This window comes from Canis lupus, chromosome 27 (assembly GCF_048164855.1).
Source record: "Canis lupus baileyi chromosome 27, mCanLup2.hap1, whole genome shotgun sequence".
Taxonomy (NCBI): Eukaryota; Metazoa; Chordata; class Mammalia; order Carnivora; family Canidae; genus Canis; species Canis lupus.
In genome coordinates, this window is record NC_132864.1 from 22,549,922 (window position 1) to 22,568,540 (window position 18,619).

The 18,619-nt window shown below is 45.6% G+C and overlaps 1 protein-coding gene across 6 annotated transcripts in view; it reads left to right on the top strand.

The window, feature by feature from the left end:
* BICDL1 (BICD family like cargo adaptor 1) overlaps nt 1–18,619 on the top strand; it is a 101,879-nt gene that overhangs the window by 69,834 nt on the left and 13,426 nt on the right. For 5 of the 6 annotated variants that reach the window (XR_012019325.1, XR_012019326.1, XM_072802761.1 and 2 more), the window contains exons 3-7: nt 6,030–6,146; nt 8,912–9,058; nt 15,449–15,628; nt 16,263–16,481; nt 17,554–17,697. Coding sequence is in view for 4 of the 6 variants with exons in the window: in XM_072802761.1 (XP_072658862.1) it covers nt 6,030–6,146; nt 8,912–9,058; nt 15,449–15,628; nt 16,263–16,481; nt 17,554–17,697 (807 nt within the window). In the remaining 2 variants the exon portion in view is untranslated. The remainder of the gene's footprint in view (nt 1–6,029; nt 6,147–8,911; nt 9,059–15,448; nt 15,629–16,262; nt 16,482–17,553; nt 17,698–18,619) is intronic. The other variant, XM_072802763.1, reaches the window with a different exon arrangement.

Below are 18,619 nucleotides of genomic sequence, written 5' to 3' on the forward strand. Positions count from 1 at the left end.
GTTAAACTGCTAAAGTTTTGGTTTTAATAGTGGGACACACAATTAGGAAAAACTGTTTACAAGATACAAAAATCCTACCTCAGAGATACTGCCCAGTTCGGTTCCAGGTCACCACAAAGAAAGCCAGTCAAATGTATTTTTGGTTTTCTAGTGCACATAAAAGTTGTATTTACACTATACATAGTCTATTAAGTGTGCAATAGCATTGTGTCTGAAGATATTTACAGATCGGGCAGCCCCGGTGGTGAAGCGGTTTGGTGCCGCCTGTGGCCTGGGGTGTGATCCTGGAGACCCGGGATCGAGTTCCACATCGGGCTCTCTGCATGGAGGCTGCTTCCCCCTCTGCCTGTGACTGTGCCTCTGTGTGTCTCTCATGAATAAATAAAATCTTAAAAAAAAAAAACAAAACCAAAACTTTATTGCTAAAAAATGCTAACCATCATCTGAGCGTTCAGATAGTCCTTTTCTTTTTTTCTTAAAGCATTTTATTTATTTATTCAAGAGAGACACACAGAGAGAGGCAGAGACACAGGCAGAAGGAGAAGCAGGCTCCTTGCAGGGAGCACGATGCAGAACTTGATCCTAGGACCCCAGGATCATGCCCTGAGTAAAAGGCAGACGCTCAACCCCTGAGCCACCCAGGTGTCCCCAGATAGACTCCTTTTGCTGGTTGGAGGGTCTTGCTTCCCTGTTGATGGCTGCTGACTGATCAGGGTGCTGGTCAATGAAGGCTGGGGAGGCTGCGGCAGTTTCTTAAGACAACAAAATGTTTGCCACATCAATGGACTCTCCCTTTCACGAACCGCTTCTCTGTAGCAGGCAGTAGTATTTGATAGCATTTTACCCACAGCAGAACTTCTTTCAAAACTGAGTCTGGGGATCCCTGGGTGGCGCAGCGGTTTGGCGCCTGCCTTTGGCCCAGGGCGCGATCCTGGAGAACCAGGATCGAATCCCACGTCAGGCTCCCGGTGCATGGAGCCTGCTTCTCCCTCTGCCTGTGTCTCTGCCTCTCTCTCTCTCTGTGACTATCATAAATAAATAAAAATTTTAAAAAAAAACTGAGTCTGTCCTCTCAAACCTTGCAGCTGCTTTATTGACAGAGTGTATGGAACGTTCTGAATGCTTTGTTGTCGTGTCAACAGTCTTCACAGCATCCTCACCAGAAGTAGACTCCCATCTCCAGACACCACCTTCTTTGCTCATCCACGAGAAGCAACTCTTCTCATTGGTTCAAGTTTTATGATGAGTTTCTAGCAATTCAGTTCCATCTTCAGGCTCCACTTCTAATTCCAGTTCTCTCGCTGTTTGTACCCCATCTGCAGCTACTTCCTCCACTGAAGTCTTGAACCCCTCCAAGTCCTCCATGAAGGTTGGAATCAACCTCTTCCACACTCCCGTTAATGTTGCTGTTTTGACCCCTCCTGTGAATCAGGAATGTTCTCGATGTTCTCTAGAATGTTGAACCCTTTCCAGAAAGTTTCCAATTTACTTTGCCCAGACCCACCAGAGGACGCACAATCTCCAACAGCTCTAGCCCTTCAAATGTATTTCTTAAATAGTAAGACTTGAGAATTGAAATGACTCCTTGGTCCATGGGCTGCAGAAAGGATGCTGTGTTAGCAGGCGTGGAAACAACATGAATCTCCTACATCTCCACTCCATCAGAGCTTGTGGGGGACCAGGTGCTCTGCCAGTGAGCAGCAAGATTCCAAAAGGAATCTCTCTCTCTCTCTCTCTCTCTCTCTTTCTTTTTTTTTTTCTGACCAGCAGGTCTCAACAGCTGGCTTGAAATATTCAGGCAGTCTTGTTGTAAATAAATGTGCTGACATCCGGGCTTTGTTGTTCCATTTACAGAGCATGGGCAGAGTAGAGTTAGCATACTGCTTTAGGGCCCTGGGACTTTCAGAATGGTAAGTGAGCCACTGGCTTCCACTCAGAGATACCAGCCGCATAAGCAGCTCACAAGAGAGTCAGCCTGTCCTTTGGAGCTCTGAAGCCAGGTATTGACTTCTCCTCTCTAGCTACCAAAGTTCTATGTGGTATCTTCCTCTGGTAGTGGACTCTTTTACATCTACACTGGAAATCTGATTAGTTGTTTAGTGTGGCCACCTTCATGAATGATCTTAACTGGATCTTCTGTGGAACTTGCTGCAGCTACTCCATGAGCACCTGCTGCTTCGCCTTGCACTTCTGTGTTATGGAGATGGTTTCTTTCCTTAAACCTCATGAGCCAACCTCTGCTAGCTTCAAATGTTTCTTCTGCAGCCTCCTCACCTCTTTCAGCCTCCACAGAACTGAAGGGAGTTAGGGCCTTGCTCTGGGTTAGGCTTTGGATTAGGGTAGTGTTGCACCAGGTTTGAGCTTCCCTACAGATCACTCACACTTTCTCCAGATCAGCAATTAGGCTGTTTTCTTTCCTTATCATTTGTGTGTTCCCTGGAGTAGCACTTGTCACGCCCTTCAAGATCTCTTCTTTCGCATCCACCACTTGGTTAACGGTTGGCACAAGAGGCCTAGCTTTTGGCCTCTTTCAGCTCTTGATGTGCTTTCCTCACTAAGCTGAATCATTTCTAGCTTTTGATTGATTGATTGATTGAAAGATTTTATTTATTTATTCATGACAGACACAGAGAGAGAGGTAGAGACACAGGCAGAGGGAGACACATGCAGGGAGCCTGATGTGGGACTCAATCCCGGGACTCCAGGATCACACCCTGGGCCGAAAGCAGGCCCTAAACCGCTGAGCCACTCAGGGATCCCCGTAGCTTTTGATTTAAAGTGAGGAGATGTACAACTCTTCCTCTTACTTGAGCATTTACAGGCCACTGTAGGGTTAGTAACTGGCCTAATGTCACCATTGTCGTGTCTCATGGAATGGGGAAGTCTGAGGAGAGACGGGGGAATGGCTGTCAGAAGAGCAGTGAAACAGTCAGAACATACTCCGTGTTTACTGATTAAATTCTCCACGTTATATGGGCATATTTTGTGGCACCCCCAAGACAATTACCATAATAACATCAAAGATCACGGGTCACAGATCTGCGCAAGAAATACAATAATTATGAAAAAGTTTAAAATACTGCAAGAATTAGCAAAATGCAATACATGAGACATGAAGTGAGCAAATGCTGTTGGTAAAATGACATTGGCAGACTTGCTGGATGCGGGTTGCCAATTTGGAAAAACAGTATTTGCAAAGTACAATAAAGCAAAGTGCAGCAAAACAGGGTATGCCTGTATTGAATTATGAATTTGGAAACAAGACAAACCCAAAGTTTACCATTTTAATGCTGTTACTTAGAAGTTGGCAAGTTCTTTCATTTCCCTGAACCTGTTCCCTCATTAGTAGATTGAGGGAGGGTGATAGGCCCTACTCTGGTTATGACAATTGAGATAATGCATTTAAAGCATTTAGCACAGTTCTTGGCTCACTATTCAGTACTGAGTACTCAGTACATATTACTAATGTTAGTTTAGGCCAAGGATGACTAACATTGTGTTTCTGACTGATTAAGAAAACTGAAACAAGGGGTGCTTGGGTGGCTTGGTTGGGCATCTGCCTTTGGCTCCAGTCATGATCCCCCCACGTCCAGATCTCTGTTTGGCAGGGAGCCTGCTTCTCCCTCTTCCTCTGTGTGCAGCTCTGCCTGCTTGTGAGCACCTGCTCACTCTCTCCCTCTCTGTCAAACAAACAAATAAAATCTTTAAAAAAAACAAAACAAAACAAGTTGATGGTGTCTGAAATTAAATTTAGAATAAGGGGCAGCCCCGGTAGCGCAGCGGTTTAGCGCCGCCTGCAGCCCAGGGTGTGATCCTGGAGACCCGGGATTGAGTCCCACATCGGGCTCTCTGCATGGATCCTGCTTCTCCTTCTGCCTGTGTCTCTGCCTCTCTCTCTCTCTGTGTCTCTCATGAATAAATAAATAAAATATTAAAAAAATAAATAAATTTAGAATAAGGAAAAAAAAGTGATTTTGTTGTGTATTTTTTTTTTTAAGATTTTATTTATTCATGAGAGAGACAGAGACAGAGACACAGGCAGAGGGAGAAGCAGGCTCCATGCAGGAAGCCTGACATGGGACTCAATCCCCGGTCTCCAGGATCAGGCCCTGGGCCGAAGGCGGCGCTAAACCGCTGAGCCACCTGGGCTGCCCTTTTGCATGTTTTATAACTGTTTAAAAATTAGAACTATAGCCCGAGATTCTTATAAAGCTTTCTTGTGCAGGGGAGCAACATTTGTTGAATCTGTGGGACCAAAACAACGATGAGCAATTGCTTATATAGCACTTGAAGATAAAAACAACCATGGAGGGGCACCCAAGTGACTCAGTCCATTGAGTGTCCGACTCTTGGTTTTGACTCAGGTTGTATCTAAGAGTCATGGGATTGAGCCCCACATGGGTTCTGTGCTCGACAGGGAGTTTGCCTGGGTATTGTCTCTCCCTCTGTCATCCCCCACCCCTGTACTAAATAAATACTTTTTTTTAAGTTAAAAAAAGGGACGCCTGGGTGGCTCAGCGGTTGAGCGTCTGTCTTCGGCTCAGGACGTGATCCCGGGATCCAGGATCGAGTCCCACATCGGGCTCTCTGCATGGAGCCTGCTTCTCCCTCCGCCTGTGTCTCTTCCCCCACCCCCTCTCTGTGTGTCTCTCATGAATAAATATATAAAATCTTAAAAAAAAAAAAAACTATCAAACATGTATCTATTAATGGGAGAGCCTCACTGAACAGCTAGCCTACCATATCAACATTATTACCATCCCACCTCCTCCAGAAGCCTTTCCTAACCATTTCAGCACACGGTGATCTTTCCCAAGAACTCTTAAAGCTTACTGACCCCTTTTAGCCTCAAAAAAGCACTGAGGCAGTTACTTAAACTATCCTGTGGCTATCTTCTCTCAACTGGGCAGCGTTCAGGGCCAGTGCACACAGGAAGCTGGGGTGGGCCTTCAGGAGAAAGACGAGAGTTCAAATCTTATCAAGAAAGCATTCTTTCAAAATACTCTCCTGCGTATTCAAGAGAAGGTGCTGATATACTAAATGTCTTTGTTGTTCTGTGATGGAGCATTGGAGAATAGATGGATTAGGGTGGAAAATAACTGCCTTAGCCAACACTCCCCAGAGAATTAAAAATTGCAAAATATATCCTTGAGGAATAAATGGCAAAAATCTTTTTTTTTTTTTAAGATTTTATTTATTCATGAGAGAGAGAGAGAGGCAGAGACACAGGCAGAGCAAGAAACAGGCTCCATGCAGGGAGCCTGACGTGGGACTCGATCCCAGGTCTCCAGGATCAGGCCCTGGGCTGAAGGCGGTGCTAAACCGCTGAGCCACCCGGGCTGCCCAATGGCAAAAATCTTAACAGATATTGGTGCCTGACTGGCTCAGTTGAGGGAGTGTGCAACTCTTGATGCCAGGGTTGTGAATTTGAACCCCAAGCTAGATGTAGAAAAATTCTTTAAAAATAAAAACTTAAAAAAAAAATCTTAACAGACAAGACAGAGAACTTCAAATAGTGCCCGTGTTGAATGGAAATAAGAAATGTAGACAGAGATGATTTACCTGGGCTCTGCTAAGGAAATGAAAATAAAAGAATGAGAGAATATAAATACAGAAATTTCTAAGAAATAAAGGGATTTCTAAGGTAGTAGGTTTATCTGTCATACTCTTACATAAAACACTGAAACCTTCTCTCAATTTAGTAGATGTTTGCTGAGGTTCTGCTGTGTACCAAGTAATTATAATTCTATCGAACATTTGAGAGCTTACCATTCCTAGGCCTGTTTCTTCTGACTAGTAAAGTGGTCTTTACCAAGACAGACTCATCCATAGTGAAAGCAGGGATGGGAGTTTGTCTTGTTGGAGCACTAGGGAACACATGAACTGGGGTGGGAAGCCAATATTTCATCCTATTCTCTTTACGGAGTAGGAAATTGGAAAGGGATCCTTGGGAAACAAAAGGCTGAAATCTTAACAGACTTCCTTTGCACAGCCTCTGAATCCACCCTGAAGGTCTCCTCTGCTTGCAGGCATCAGAAGTTGAGAGACAACTCTCCATGCAAGTCCATGCCCTCAGAGAAGACTTTCGGGAGAAAAACTCATCAACCAACCAGCACATCATCAGGCTTGAAAGCCTTCAGGCTGAGGTGAGCCTTCCCATGTGGCAGTGCTTGAAGATGGAAGTGCTTTTCTCAGTGGAGGCGCTGTGCTAGATGTTTTGGATAAGGAGTCTTCTGAACTGGGAAACAAAACCCTGCTATATGTAAATTCTCTAAAGAGAGATGTATCTGTAGAAACTAAATGAGAAACATTCGATTCATGTTGCAGTGGGTAGCCTGTTGTCTGGAAGAATAATGTTGCTCAGAGTTACTGCTGAGTGTGTTGAAATCATGAATGACCTACTTTTACTGAATGTGTTGATTGGTCCAAAAACATTCTTGCCAATCCTAAATAGAAGATGGGAAAGAGCATTTTCCCTTTCTCCGTTCCATTTAGGTCCAGTTCAGTCTACTTTGATGGGATCTCTTATATTCTCACATATAAAATGAGAGAAACACAAGTAGCTACTTCATCGGGTTGTTGTATTTGATGAATTAATACATGAAAAGCACTCAATGTGGAGTGTTTGAGAGGCCAGAGCATGGCAGTCAGGGTCTGTGGCCCTCAGTGGGCCAGAGGGAAAGAAAAAGTAGCACTTAAGGGCCAACTCAGTGAGAACCCAGTTGTGGGAGGTGAGGAGAGGGGAGTCTTATCACCAACCCAAATGGGCTCTTCCCCCCCCCCAGAGGCTTGCACCTAATCTGATCCTAAGGGCCCTTAAGCTAGTTTGTCTGGACAGCAACCCTTTGGCTAAGTTACACTTAAAGGGATGGTCTAGAGCCAAATGAACGCACACACCCCCTGTGGTTAAGGAATCAGTAGGTGTAGTCAGGCCCAGAGAAACCCAGATGGCTGCTCCCTTTTTTTGGAAATGACCTGAAGATGTTTTTCCTAAAGTCTGTCAATATCTTCTCTTTTCTCCTGCCTGTCATTCCCTTCCCTTCTCCCTTCCCTTGGAAATACTACTGGTATTGAGCAGCAGGTTCTTGAAGTAAGTAGTTGGTTCTGGTGGGGTTTGGCATGCCTGTCTGTGACCACTTGTGTGCATGACTTGCCGTTCAACTGCCTTTACCAAGGTCTGACTCCTTCGAGTTGCCTGTTTTCCTCTTCCCTCTGCTTACTCTTTCAAGACCTTCGTGACTCAGAGTCATTCCCAAGAATGTTAATTGGCAGATTTGGTCACAAGTCTCAGGGTGTATAGGGTGGAGTTAGGCAGTGCCGATGCCTTACTTCATCCAGTAACACTGCTACTTTAAAAAGCCAACCTATGAAATTATTTAAGCATGTTTCCTCATGGAGCTCTGAACTTCTACGTTTTTTTAAAAGGGCTAGGATTGCCTGTTGGAACTGTATTATCTCATTATTTCACTGAGTGGAACTTGAGAAACAAAGATTATTCATGGAAGGAAAATATAAAGGTCAGAGGGTATTTAAATGAAAATCAACTAGAGTAAGAATTTCTTCATGTGGGTAAAATGCTTCAGTGTGGGGAATAGTGGCCGCATTCAGAAAGAGCTCTATTCCTTTTTGTCCCTTACCCAGGTGCACACTTGAGACAGTATTTCTTTGTTTGGCCAGATACCTGATCTCTCTGAACAAAGGCCACATACTTCATTTCCCCAGGACAGCATCCTATCTGATTGATTGGTGGCCAGGGAAGATCTCTGCCCTCTGAACAGAATTCTAGTGTGGCAAGTGAGAAGAGGCAAAAAGCAGAAGGAAAGGTGGATTTCAGAGAACTTCAGACATGTTAGACATTCATTTCCAGATCTCCCAGGAAAGAAATGGACTGTTCTCCAAGCCAAACTGGAATGCATGGAGAACATCTTAGCCATGTTGGGAGCAAGAAGCTGGTTAAGGGATGAGCCCAGCAGGGAACTGATAGTCAGGAGGAGCCAGTGGGACCTGCCTGCAGGACTTGGGAAGGCTTCCATAGCCCCTGAGTGGGGCAGTGTTCTTGGGGTGAAGCATCACTGACCTTGTGGAATGCTGGCACAGCTCCTGAGCCTATAGACTGTGAGGCCAAAAGGCTTGGCATATCTTTTCTCCTTTCCTTTGTTTTCTCACAGACATTGAAGAGACTAGACAGGCCTTACTAAAAGAAGATTTATATCTCTTGAGACTGGATAGCTATGCAGTGTACAGACATACCAACCTGTTTAATAAAAGGAGTGCAATTGCTCCTATTCATAGATTACTTGCTCAGGCAAAAAGACACTTTGAGTAAAATCAGTTACTATGTCCATGTCCTGTTCCTTCCAGGACACAGGCTGATGCAGGCACTACTTTGTTTTCTATACCCTGCTGGCTCCCACATTAACGTGGCGCACCAGGTCTGTACTGCCTGGTGATCCAGACCTGTTAGCAGTAGGGGAAAGTACAGAAGAGAGCCATCAAAGTGTATGACAAGATAGCAGCTCAAGAGGCTGTCTCAGGCATTTTCCTGAAAAGGAAGAATGGAATGGAGGGTGGGTTCCACTCCCCCATAAATTGTGGGATTGAGGTGAAGTCACGGGCAGGCAAGGTGGAGCCCTTCGCTGTCTTATCTGTGGAATTTCCAGAACACTGACCTTCCCTTCCTCTGCCTGGCATCCCACATTCCAGCTTCCCCAAAGCTCATCTCCCACCCCTTCCCAGACAGGTTTCTAGCAGGGAGGGGCTTTCTCTTCAGCTCAGGAGTTTGCAGCTGTTCTTTCAGGGATGGGGGCCCCTGGACAGACACTTGCCTTCATGTTTGAGGCTAGTGCCTCTTTTCCTCCTCCTCAGCCTGGGTGTGACTGCCCACCACTCCTGTGACTCTCCACCCTTTCAGATCAAGATGCTGTCAGATCGGAAACGGGAGCTTGAGCATCGTCTCAGTGCCACCTTACAGGAGAACGACCTGCTGCAGGGGACCGTGGAGGAGCTACAGGACCGGGTGCTTGTCCTGGAGAGACAAGGCCATGACAAAGACCTCCAGGTACTGCGGCAAAGAAGCTGTCCTGTAGGGCCAGGGCCAGATGAAAGGCTTATCTGCCTAACCAGCACCCCATCAGGGGTCAGGACAGGATAAAGGCAAGGCCCCTCTGTTGGCCTTGTCATTGTTCTCCTTGGGCACTCACCAGCTAGGCCAGTCTGGCTCTGCCGAAAACAAACGCATTGCTACCCACGGGTCATCTTTCCAATTTGTTCTGAGCCAATGGCCCCTGGAGCAATTTCTGAGAGTTCTTTCTGGGCTGTTAACATGACTGGAACATGGGGCGTGTCATTCTGCCTCCTAGGGTTTGTGAAATCTGCTAGAGATTTCAGAGGGAGCCTATGACTTTCTGTGCTTGGCTCACGATGCTCTCTGCGGCTGCTTTCCCAGGCTCATGCACTTAGCTTGCACTGAGCAGAATTCAAGAAGCTGCCTGCTGAACACAGCAAGACTTACATCCTGCTTCTAACAGTTACTAGAAAAGGCATAGGTTGACCCCTTTGTGAACCTAATTGGCCTCTTTTTCCTTCCTAAAGGAAAGTGCTTCGTGGCCATATTTGTCCTTATTTGGGACCTGCCATTAGTCCTCAGCTGAATCCCCAGGCTCACACTTGACAACCCCCTAAACAAAGATAACCGCTCCTAGCCTCCTCAGAAATAGTGTGTGACATCTGCTACAAAGGCAGCTTTGCCATAGTGGCCTAGGAGCACCTGGGGCCAGTGGCTAAGAGTGTACTGCTCCCCCTTGGGTACCCTCTGAGCATGCCAGCCAGTGGGGGAGATTGCAACAATGTCATTCATGTGGAGGCGGTCAGCCAAGCCCCAGATGAATCTCTCCCCAAAGACCAAGCCACGGCAGACCCCACTGGGCTCAGTGGTCAGCCATTGAGGAGAGCTGTAGGATGTGGGATAAGGTAACATCTTAAGCTAACATCACTTGTTATTGACACCATCAGCTAAGCTGCCATCTGAGTAATTAATGTCTTTCAGGGCAAATGAGCAGTATTACACCTTCCATGGTTTTTTTGTTTTTTTTTTTTGGTTTTTTTTTTTTTTGGTACCTTCAGCTTAGAACTTTGCATACAGTAGGGCCTCTATAAATGTTGAAAAGAGAATGATGCTTGCCAAAGCCTCATAGCTATTCTCAAGGTGGAAAAGAGTTGGCTCATACTCTAAGCTGATGATGATAATAGTGGTGAACATTTGTATACTTCTTTACAGGGAACAGGGTGCTTTTGTATACATTCTAAAATTGAGGCTTAGAAAAAAGTGGATCATTTACCAAAGTATTATAGTTAAGTCCTGGTAGAATTGAAATTAGAGCCCTCCCACCTGCTTCACGTGGTGCTCAATGATAACATCTAGTGCATCCCTTGCTTCTGCCAGTCAGTGTCTCACCAGAATTTCTTACACCATCAGGCATTCTTCTGAGGTTGAGTATGAAGAAGGAAGAGAAATACAGGAAAACGGGGAAATGACCCCTGCCTAAAAGAGCCTTTCAGTCTAGCTTGAATTCACAAATGAGAAATCCTTATATCAAACCAAGAATTGGGGACCGAAGGATGGGGAAGAGCAGGACCAGCGTGCACCATCCAGTCCCTGGCTAGCACTGTGGGTTGTATGCTCTCTGGCAGAAGGAGCTCCAGGTCACACCACATTTACATTCTCACTGTCCGCACATCCACTGTCTTCTGGCTACGTTCTTCAAGGATGAGAGTCAGTGCCCCCACATCCTTTTTTTTTTTTTTTTTAAGATTTTATTTATTTATTCATGACAGACAGAGACAGAGGCAGAGGGAAAGAGGGAGAGAAGCAGGCTCCATGCAGGAGCCTGACGTGGGACTCGATCCGTGGTCTCCAGGATCACGCCCCGAGCTGCAGGCAGCGCTAAACCGCTAGGCCACCGGGGCTGTCCAGTGCCCCCACATCCTATATCAAGTCAGGCAGTGTACGCTTTGATTGGTAGAATCTGGGTTTGTGGGCTGAATTCTTATCTTTCCCACCTTTTTGTGATTCTTTTCCTTCAGCTCATACGAAACTTTCCTTAAGCTGCTGCTAATTAACAGTGTCCTCCAGAAAGCCCTTTCTGTTGCTGACATGGCCTGTACTGAATACAGAAATAAAAATGCCAACTTGTCCAGGTAGTAATTGAGGGGTCTAAATCAGACTTGTGGAAGGTAGAGCTGGTGGCTTTGGAATATATATAATAATTCCATGATTTTAATCCTTTGTTTCAGATAAAGGACGAGAAGAAGGCTGAATAGGCAGGGCATCAGGCCTACATGACCAGGGTAGCCCCTGTCTTTAGTTCACTCTCTCCAGTTCACTATGTAGTTGGGGTTCTACTATCTAATGTGGATTTTTAAACCACCAATCAACTCCAGCTCTAGTTATTTTTCAGACTGACAATAGGTATAACAATTATTATTTGTTGAATACCCAATAAATTAAAAAACTGGACATTTTTCTGAACTCTTAATACCCAGTAAAGCGGGATCCCTGGGTGGCGCAGTGGTTTGGCGCCTGCCTTTGGCCCAGGGCGTGATTCTGGAGACCCAGGATCAAATCCCACATCGGGCTCCCGGTGCATGGAGCCTGCTTCTCCCTCTGCCTATGTCTCTGCCTCTCTCTCTCTCTCTCTGTGTGACTATCATAAATAAATAAAAATTTAAAAAAATTAAAAAAAAATACCCAGTAAAGGATTTTGTCCCTCTAAGGACCACTTAAATGCCATATATGACTCGATTCATATCCACGTGGGCATCTTACAGATATGTGCAGGAGCCTTGTCCCAGGATTTCATCAGCAGAAAACATAGCCCCCACTCTGTGGGGTGACCCAGGAAGCAGGTGGCCTGCAATATAGACTGCTTTGACACTTAACATCATACCATAGTCTTAGTTCCCTCAGTGTGAAATGGGAGGGGGCTCCCACTTGCACCCACTCTAGGGGCATGAGCATTGTAAGCTTAAGCCTAGTGTACTACACCAACACAGGAATTTGGTGTCTTTCTTATTTGTACATATATAAATACATTTAGTGTCATCTTTGTTATACAAAATATGGTATTTCTTATTTTAGAGATTTCTTATATTTAATAGACTCCTCTGGTTCAGTTTTTCTGCATATGCTTGTGGATCAGTTATTGACCAGAGAGGGCAGACCTGTTCTGGTCTTTTGCTCTCTCACTGTTATAATTAATTAAGCATCCTCTAGTGTGCATGAGTAATTGAACTAATCTTGTCCAGTGCATAAGAACTTGTACTTGTCTGTGCTGAGCTTCTCCTGCTGAGATGTACGTGGAGTTGCTTAGAAAATAATTGTAAAGCATTTTGCTTATTAGTATGCCATTTGTAATTGTGCCAAATGCTTCCTAGGAATGTCCTTTTTTTTTTTTTTTTTTTTTAACCCTACTTTCTTCTTTCTGAGTTTTCTCAAAACTGGGGCTGGAGGAGTTCCCACTGACCAGCAGGTATTGCTGATCCATGGGAACTCTGTAGAAAGAGCAAGCTTGCCAGTTCCATTTTCATTCTCTGAGCAGCCAGGCTCCAGACTCTTCCTAGTTAAGGTACATCCGGATCACTGGTGCCATTAGGCAACTGTTGTCTGATGCTGATCAGCAGAGGCAAGGCCCTAGGACACCTAAAGTATTGGCTAGAGGCTCTGCAAGGCAGCTTGCCTCATTCATGAGAATGACAGAGCTCTGAGTTGCTACCCACTGCTGCTCAGTGTCTGCATTGCTGCAGGAGCCACAAGCCGATCTGGCCAGTAGTCTGGAACAGGCAGTAACATGTCTGCTCTATTTTTAATGAACAGGGGTAACCCCAGAAATCCTTTGTTATAAAAGAATAAATTAGTTAAAATTAAATCCCAGGAAACTCTTTTCTCCTGCCCCCCCCCCCCACTGCCCCACCCCAAAATCTCTTAAAAAGGGGTGGGTGGGCAGTCCACAAATACGGGAGTGGAAACATTGCTCTTGTGTAGGTGTATGTGCATAATGGTTAGCAAGCAGATGAAAATTCTGCAGTTAGGATCTGTTGTGTTAAAAGCAAGTGTAGTGATGGAGTGCACTAATAGAGTACAATGTTTAGCAGCCATGGTGGAGTCAACATTGAGCAGTTCTAATCTTAGCAGGTAGCAGGGCCCTGTTTGGACTCCACAGGAAAGAGGCCACAGAGCATGCAGAGAGGAGTGAAGTAGCAGTAGCAGGAGAGAGGGAAGGAGCCCAGGCCTGTAAGTCACGATGGCTGCACTGCTGTCCCTTCTATCACTGGCATCCCTCTCCTCCTCTGAGCCACACGTGCTGCATAAGACCCCTCCCAGGCCTGGCCTTATCTGTAAACTGAGATACGACACAGACAGTAGGCAGAGACCACTTTTCTCATGGGTTTGGGAGTTCTTGGTGTTTCTACCCAGATGTTATTCCAAATCCTACCCCTAACTTCATTACAGACAGCCCTTTTCCCCTTAAATTTTTTCACTAAAATACAACATACATACAGTAAAGCATACAAATCTTAAGTGGACATCCCAGTGAATTTTTACAAATATATACCCCTGTGTAACCACCTCCCAGAGCAAGATAAAGCCCATTATCAGCACCCTGCAGACTTCCCTTTTGTGCCTCCCAGTCAGTACCCTGGTAGTTCTCAAAGGCAGACTTCTCTTCCACTTTTATCTCTTCTATCTCAATGAAGTTTCAGAATTTTTTATGGAACACCTGGGTGGCTCGGTTGAATAAGCTTCTGCCTTTGGCTCAGGTCATGCTCCTGGGTTCCTGGGACTGAGCCCTACATTGGGCCCCCTGCTCAGCAGGGAGTCTGCTTCTCCCTCTACCCCTACTCCTGCTCACTTTCTCTCTCTCAAATAAATAAATAAATCTTTTTAAAAAGAGAACTTTTTAATATTATAAATGAATTCTATATTACATATTGTTTTATGTCTGGCTTTTCCTTGACATTATGTCTATGAAATCCATCCATGTTATGGCATATAGTAGCAGTGTGTTCTTCCATTTTTCACTGCTGTATAGTATTCCAGTTTGACTATATCTCTCCATTCTATATTGGCATTTGGATGATTTCCCATTTGTGGCTCTTAAGAATAATGCTGCTGTAGACATCCTTTCTATCTTACGGGCACATACACAGCCATTTGTGTTGGGTCTGCACCTACAAATGAACTTCTGGGCCATGAGATAGCTGTGTATTCCACCCAGTAGAAAAGCCAGTTACCCCAGAGTGGTTGTACATCTTCACTCTCAACAGCGGGGAGACTCTCGGGTGTTCCACGTCCTCATCAACACTTGGTATCATTATTTTATTATTTATTTTAGTCATTCTGGTGAGAATTGTACCTTACTCTGTGTGCCTTTATATGTGGTGTGTTCGTTTTTTTAGTATGGAGAATTTTATACAAATTCAAAAGTAAAATAGTGTGATGATGCCCCATGTACCCCATTGCCAGCTGTACAAATCATTGAGTCCCAGCCAGTCCTGCTCCAAGTTCATTACATCTACCTGTTTCTCTTTTGTATTATTCTGAAGTAAATCCCAGAATTTTTATACTTTATCTATAAATAAAGAATACCTCTAAGTGATAAGAACTTGAAAAAAAAAAAAAACATAGCCATGAGGGGCACTGGGGTGGCTCAGTCAGTTAAGCCTCTGCCTTCAGCTCAGGTTGTGATCCTGGGGTCCTAGGATCGAGCCCCATGTTGAGCCCCTTGCTCAGTGGGGAATGTGCTTCTCCCCCCACCCCCCGTCCTCCTCTCTCTCTCTCTCTCACACACACAAATGAATAAAATCTTAGAAAAAAATAGCCATAGGACTATTATATCTAAGGAATAAAAACAATATTTTCCCTGTTTTTTTCTACTTTTTATTTTTCTAAGTAGGCTCCACGTCCAACATGGGGCTCGAAATCACAACCCCAAGATCAAGAGTCACATGTTCTACAAACTGAGCCAGCCAGGTGCCCCTGCAATATATTCTTAATATTAAATAGCCAGTGCTCAAATTTTTAAACTGAATTATAAATGTCATAATTGGTTTTCACATTTATTCCTTGAATCAAGATACAAATTAAAATAAGACTACACATTGCAGTTATTATGTCTCTTAAGTCTCTTTTAATCTATAGATTCTCCCTTTATCCTTTCTTTTTTTCTTAAAATGTGTATGTCGAAGAAGCTGAGCTGTTGGTCCTGTAGAATTTCCCAAATCTGAAGTTTACTGCCCGCACACACACCCCTAGCGTAATCTAGCACGTTCTCTCGGTATTTTTCTATAAATTGGTGGTTGGACCTAGAATCATGATCAGATTCAGGGTCATGTTTTCTTGTTTGTTTTTGGCTTGGGAAAGCCTCACTACCGTTTGTTGTCTCTTTGACAGCTACATCAAAGCCAGCTGGAGCTTCAGGAGGTACGACTGTCCTATCGGCAGCTGCAGGTGAAAGTGGAAGAACTGGCTGAGGAGAGGAGTCTGCAGAGCTCTGCTGCCACCAGCACGTCCCTCCTGTCTGAGATAGAGCAGAGCATGGAGGCTGAGGAGCTGGAGCAAGAGAGGGAGCAGGTACTGATACCCTGTCACTCTGGCATGAGAGGTTGCCCAGGGATCCCCTAGGGGCAGGCCCCAGACTTCAGGAGCCAGTCTGCGTCGTCACCTGGTGCCTCCTGTTTCTACTTTATCCCAGCCAGGGCCCTGGCCCTATACCTGCCTAAGCCTTGGCCTGCTGGCTAGAGGCATCAGGAAGCAAGCCCTGACCAAAGCATGTCCCAGGCTCACTGTTGCCCCAGCGCCTCTTAGGAAATGCTTTTTGGCTAATCCTCAGCCTGCTACCTCCTACTAACTGGGTTCTAGAACATTCATGATCCATTCAGTTGGCTATTTTTTCATGCTACTCCTAACCACTCACTTCCCTAATCATGACTTCTAGCAAAGGAACCAACAATAAAAGAAGGGCTTTTTATGACAAATGATAGGGGAGTAGAGGGCTGGGGTGTTAATAATTGGGAGTCTGGATAGATGTACTGGGCTCAGAATAAGTATCAGTATTTCTTGGGACAGAGGATTTAAAAAAGAAAAACTCCTTTTCTTGGAACTAGTCTCTTGGGTGCCAGTATGCTAGGTTCCTACACTAGAAAATGATGAGCAGCCAGCAGTCTTCTCTAGAGTCTGTAATCAGGAACGATTCTTTGTGGAGCAGCTAAGACTGCAGCTCTGGGAGGCCTACTGCCAGGTTCGCTATCTCTGCTCCCACCTCCGAGGGAATGACAGTGCCGACTCGGCCGTCTCTACGGACTCCTCGATGGATGAGTCTTCCGAAACCTCGTCTGCCAAGGATGTGCCAGCCGGCAGCTTGCGCACTGCCCTGAGCGAGCTCAAGAGGCTGATACAGAGCATCGTGGATGGCATGGAGCCCACGGTAAGTGGCCGGGCCAAGAAGCCCCTCACCCTACACGACCTGGCTGGTCGGAGGCTGAAGGCAAGTGCGGGGGATGAGGTTAACCCTGGAAGCAGAACCTTACAAAATCTGCAAGAATTTCTTGTCTGAGCCCGTATTGCCTGAGAGCACTGAACACTGGTGATGGGGCAGAGTGTCAGGGAATGGAAGTTCCTTGGTCATCTTCCTGAAGACACTGGCATGTGTGTGGAGCCCCTTCTCCATGTGTTTAAGTCCAGGCCATAGTGGCCTCGAGTTCAAGGGCTTTCCTTAGAAGCTTTGAGTAGAGGAATTTGGATCCAGCTGCAAACTGCAAATTTCTTTTCATTGGTCCTAGTGGTGGAGTTAGCTGTGAATAGGCAAACTTAAAAGATCTTAAACTTCTCAAAAGATATAGGGGAGCACAGAAAGTTGAGAAGATCAACAATGGCCTTTTAGAATTCCAGGTGCGGCTCCTCTTAAGGAGAGGAAAGTTCCTGTGGGCCTCCTGGGCAGGCTGGCGTTTCTTCCAGCTTCGTGACAGATTTCTGCCGTACTTACTCTGCATTCACACCCCCGGCTCTCAGGCAGTTGTTTCTCTGCAGGGCCCACCCTTCTACAGAATAGTTAACGTCTTTCTGCCCCTATCAGATGAAATCCTGTGAAAGGGTGGTTGTCTTTACCTGAACATGCCATGTGGATTTGTGGAATGTGCTGTGGGTGTGGAGGCCGGGACATTGTGGGGCAAGGGAGAAGTCAGAGTGAGATGTGCTCTTCATGTGACTTCCCTCCCCTGAAGCCTGAAACAAAAATAAGTGTCTAGCTAATGTTTGCAGATCAAAATTGGGCAAGAGAGTCTCTCTTCTCTAACCCTTTCTTTCTTCCCTCCTGTGTCTCTCCTCTTTCCTCCCTCCACCTTCCCACCCCATCTCCTCTCTCCTGCTTTCCTCCACACCCACCCATCTCTGCCTCCTCCCCGTACCTCCCCCCTCTCTCTCTCCCACTAATTGTCTCACCACACCCACCCCCACTTGCACCATCTCTCTGGTTTGGTGGCTTTCTCTTTTGCTGTCAGAGCTCCCGGAGAATTGATGATGACTCCTTAGAAGAACAGATAAGGCAGACCAGTGAGGACTCGAGAGCCCTCAGGGAACTCATGGAGGGAGAGAGGGGTAAACTGAGGCAAAGCCTAGAGGAGCTGCAGCAACTGCACAGTCAGGTGAGCACCTCCAGGCTCTCTGGGCCCCTCATGAGTTTCCCTCTCTCACATCTATTTGAGAAGTGGCTCTCCTCTGACGAATCCTCAGAGGATGGTGACCTGATGTTGAGGTGAGCTGGGAGTCTTCAAGAGAAGAAGCCAGCCTTCTAGTTTAGCCCAAAGTAAAATTGTTAGAGGTAAGAATAGCTGACCTTCCATTTCCTCCAGTGACATGCTGCCTTCCACAGAGCCCAAATTATCTGGCGGATTCTGGCAGTTTAAAGTGCTGTAGCTCTCAGGATATTCATGGTTGTTTTTCCAGCAGCTTCTAAGCAGGGAAGTTTGCAAACCAAGAAGTAATTGATCTTTACAGGCCTGTTCTCTCTCTAATGCCATCACCTCTGCCAGCCTGTTTTTAAGCTTTAGAAGCACTTACTGCTGGTCTTGCTGTTCCATTCCTGTTTGATCATGATTTCATCTTTCTCGAGAATCTGGGAGAAGGGCATCTGTATTCCAATCTGAGAAGTTCTAAAGGGCTTAGGAGCACCCCCACCCAGAAAGGAGCTTTTAACACAAGCTAAGGAGATGGATAAGGCTTTTCCTCTTGACAAGGGTAATGTGTGGTATTCTGTCCCATTTGTGGGGAACACCAGACAGGTAGCGTTTTAAACCGTGCCCCCACCCAGCCTGCTCCCTTTCTTCTTCAACCAAAGCTAGTCATCCCTTCCTGCTGCACCAGAGTGCTGAGAGAGGGAAGTTCAGCCTGGCTTTTGCTTCAGTCAGTATTTCTTAAATTTAAAGGACCTTAGAGAAATAAACTCCTTTTGGGAGTCATAGTTTTTGGACATCCTAATATAATTCTCTTGTAAGATACTGGGAGGCCTTCCCGCAGCTGTTGCTATAATCTTGCATCTTGCTGGGAGTGACCAGATAGTGAGGAGAG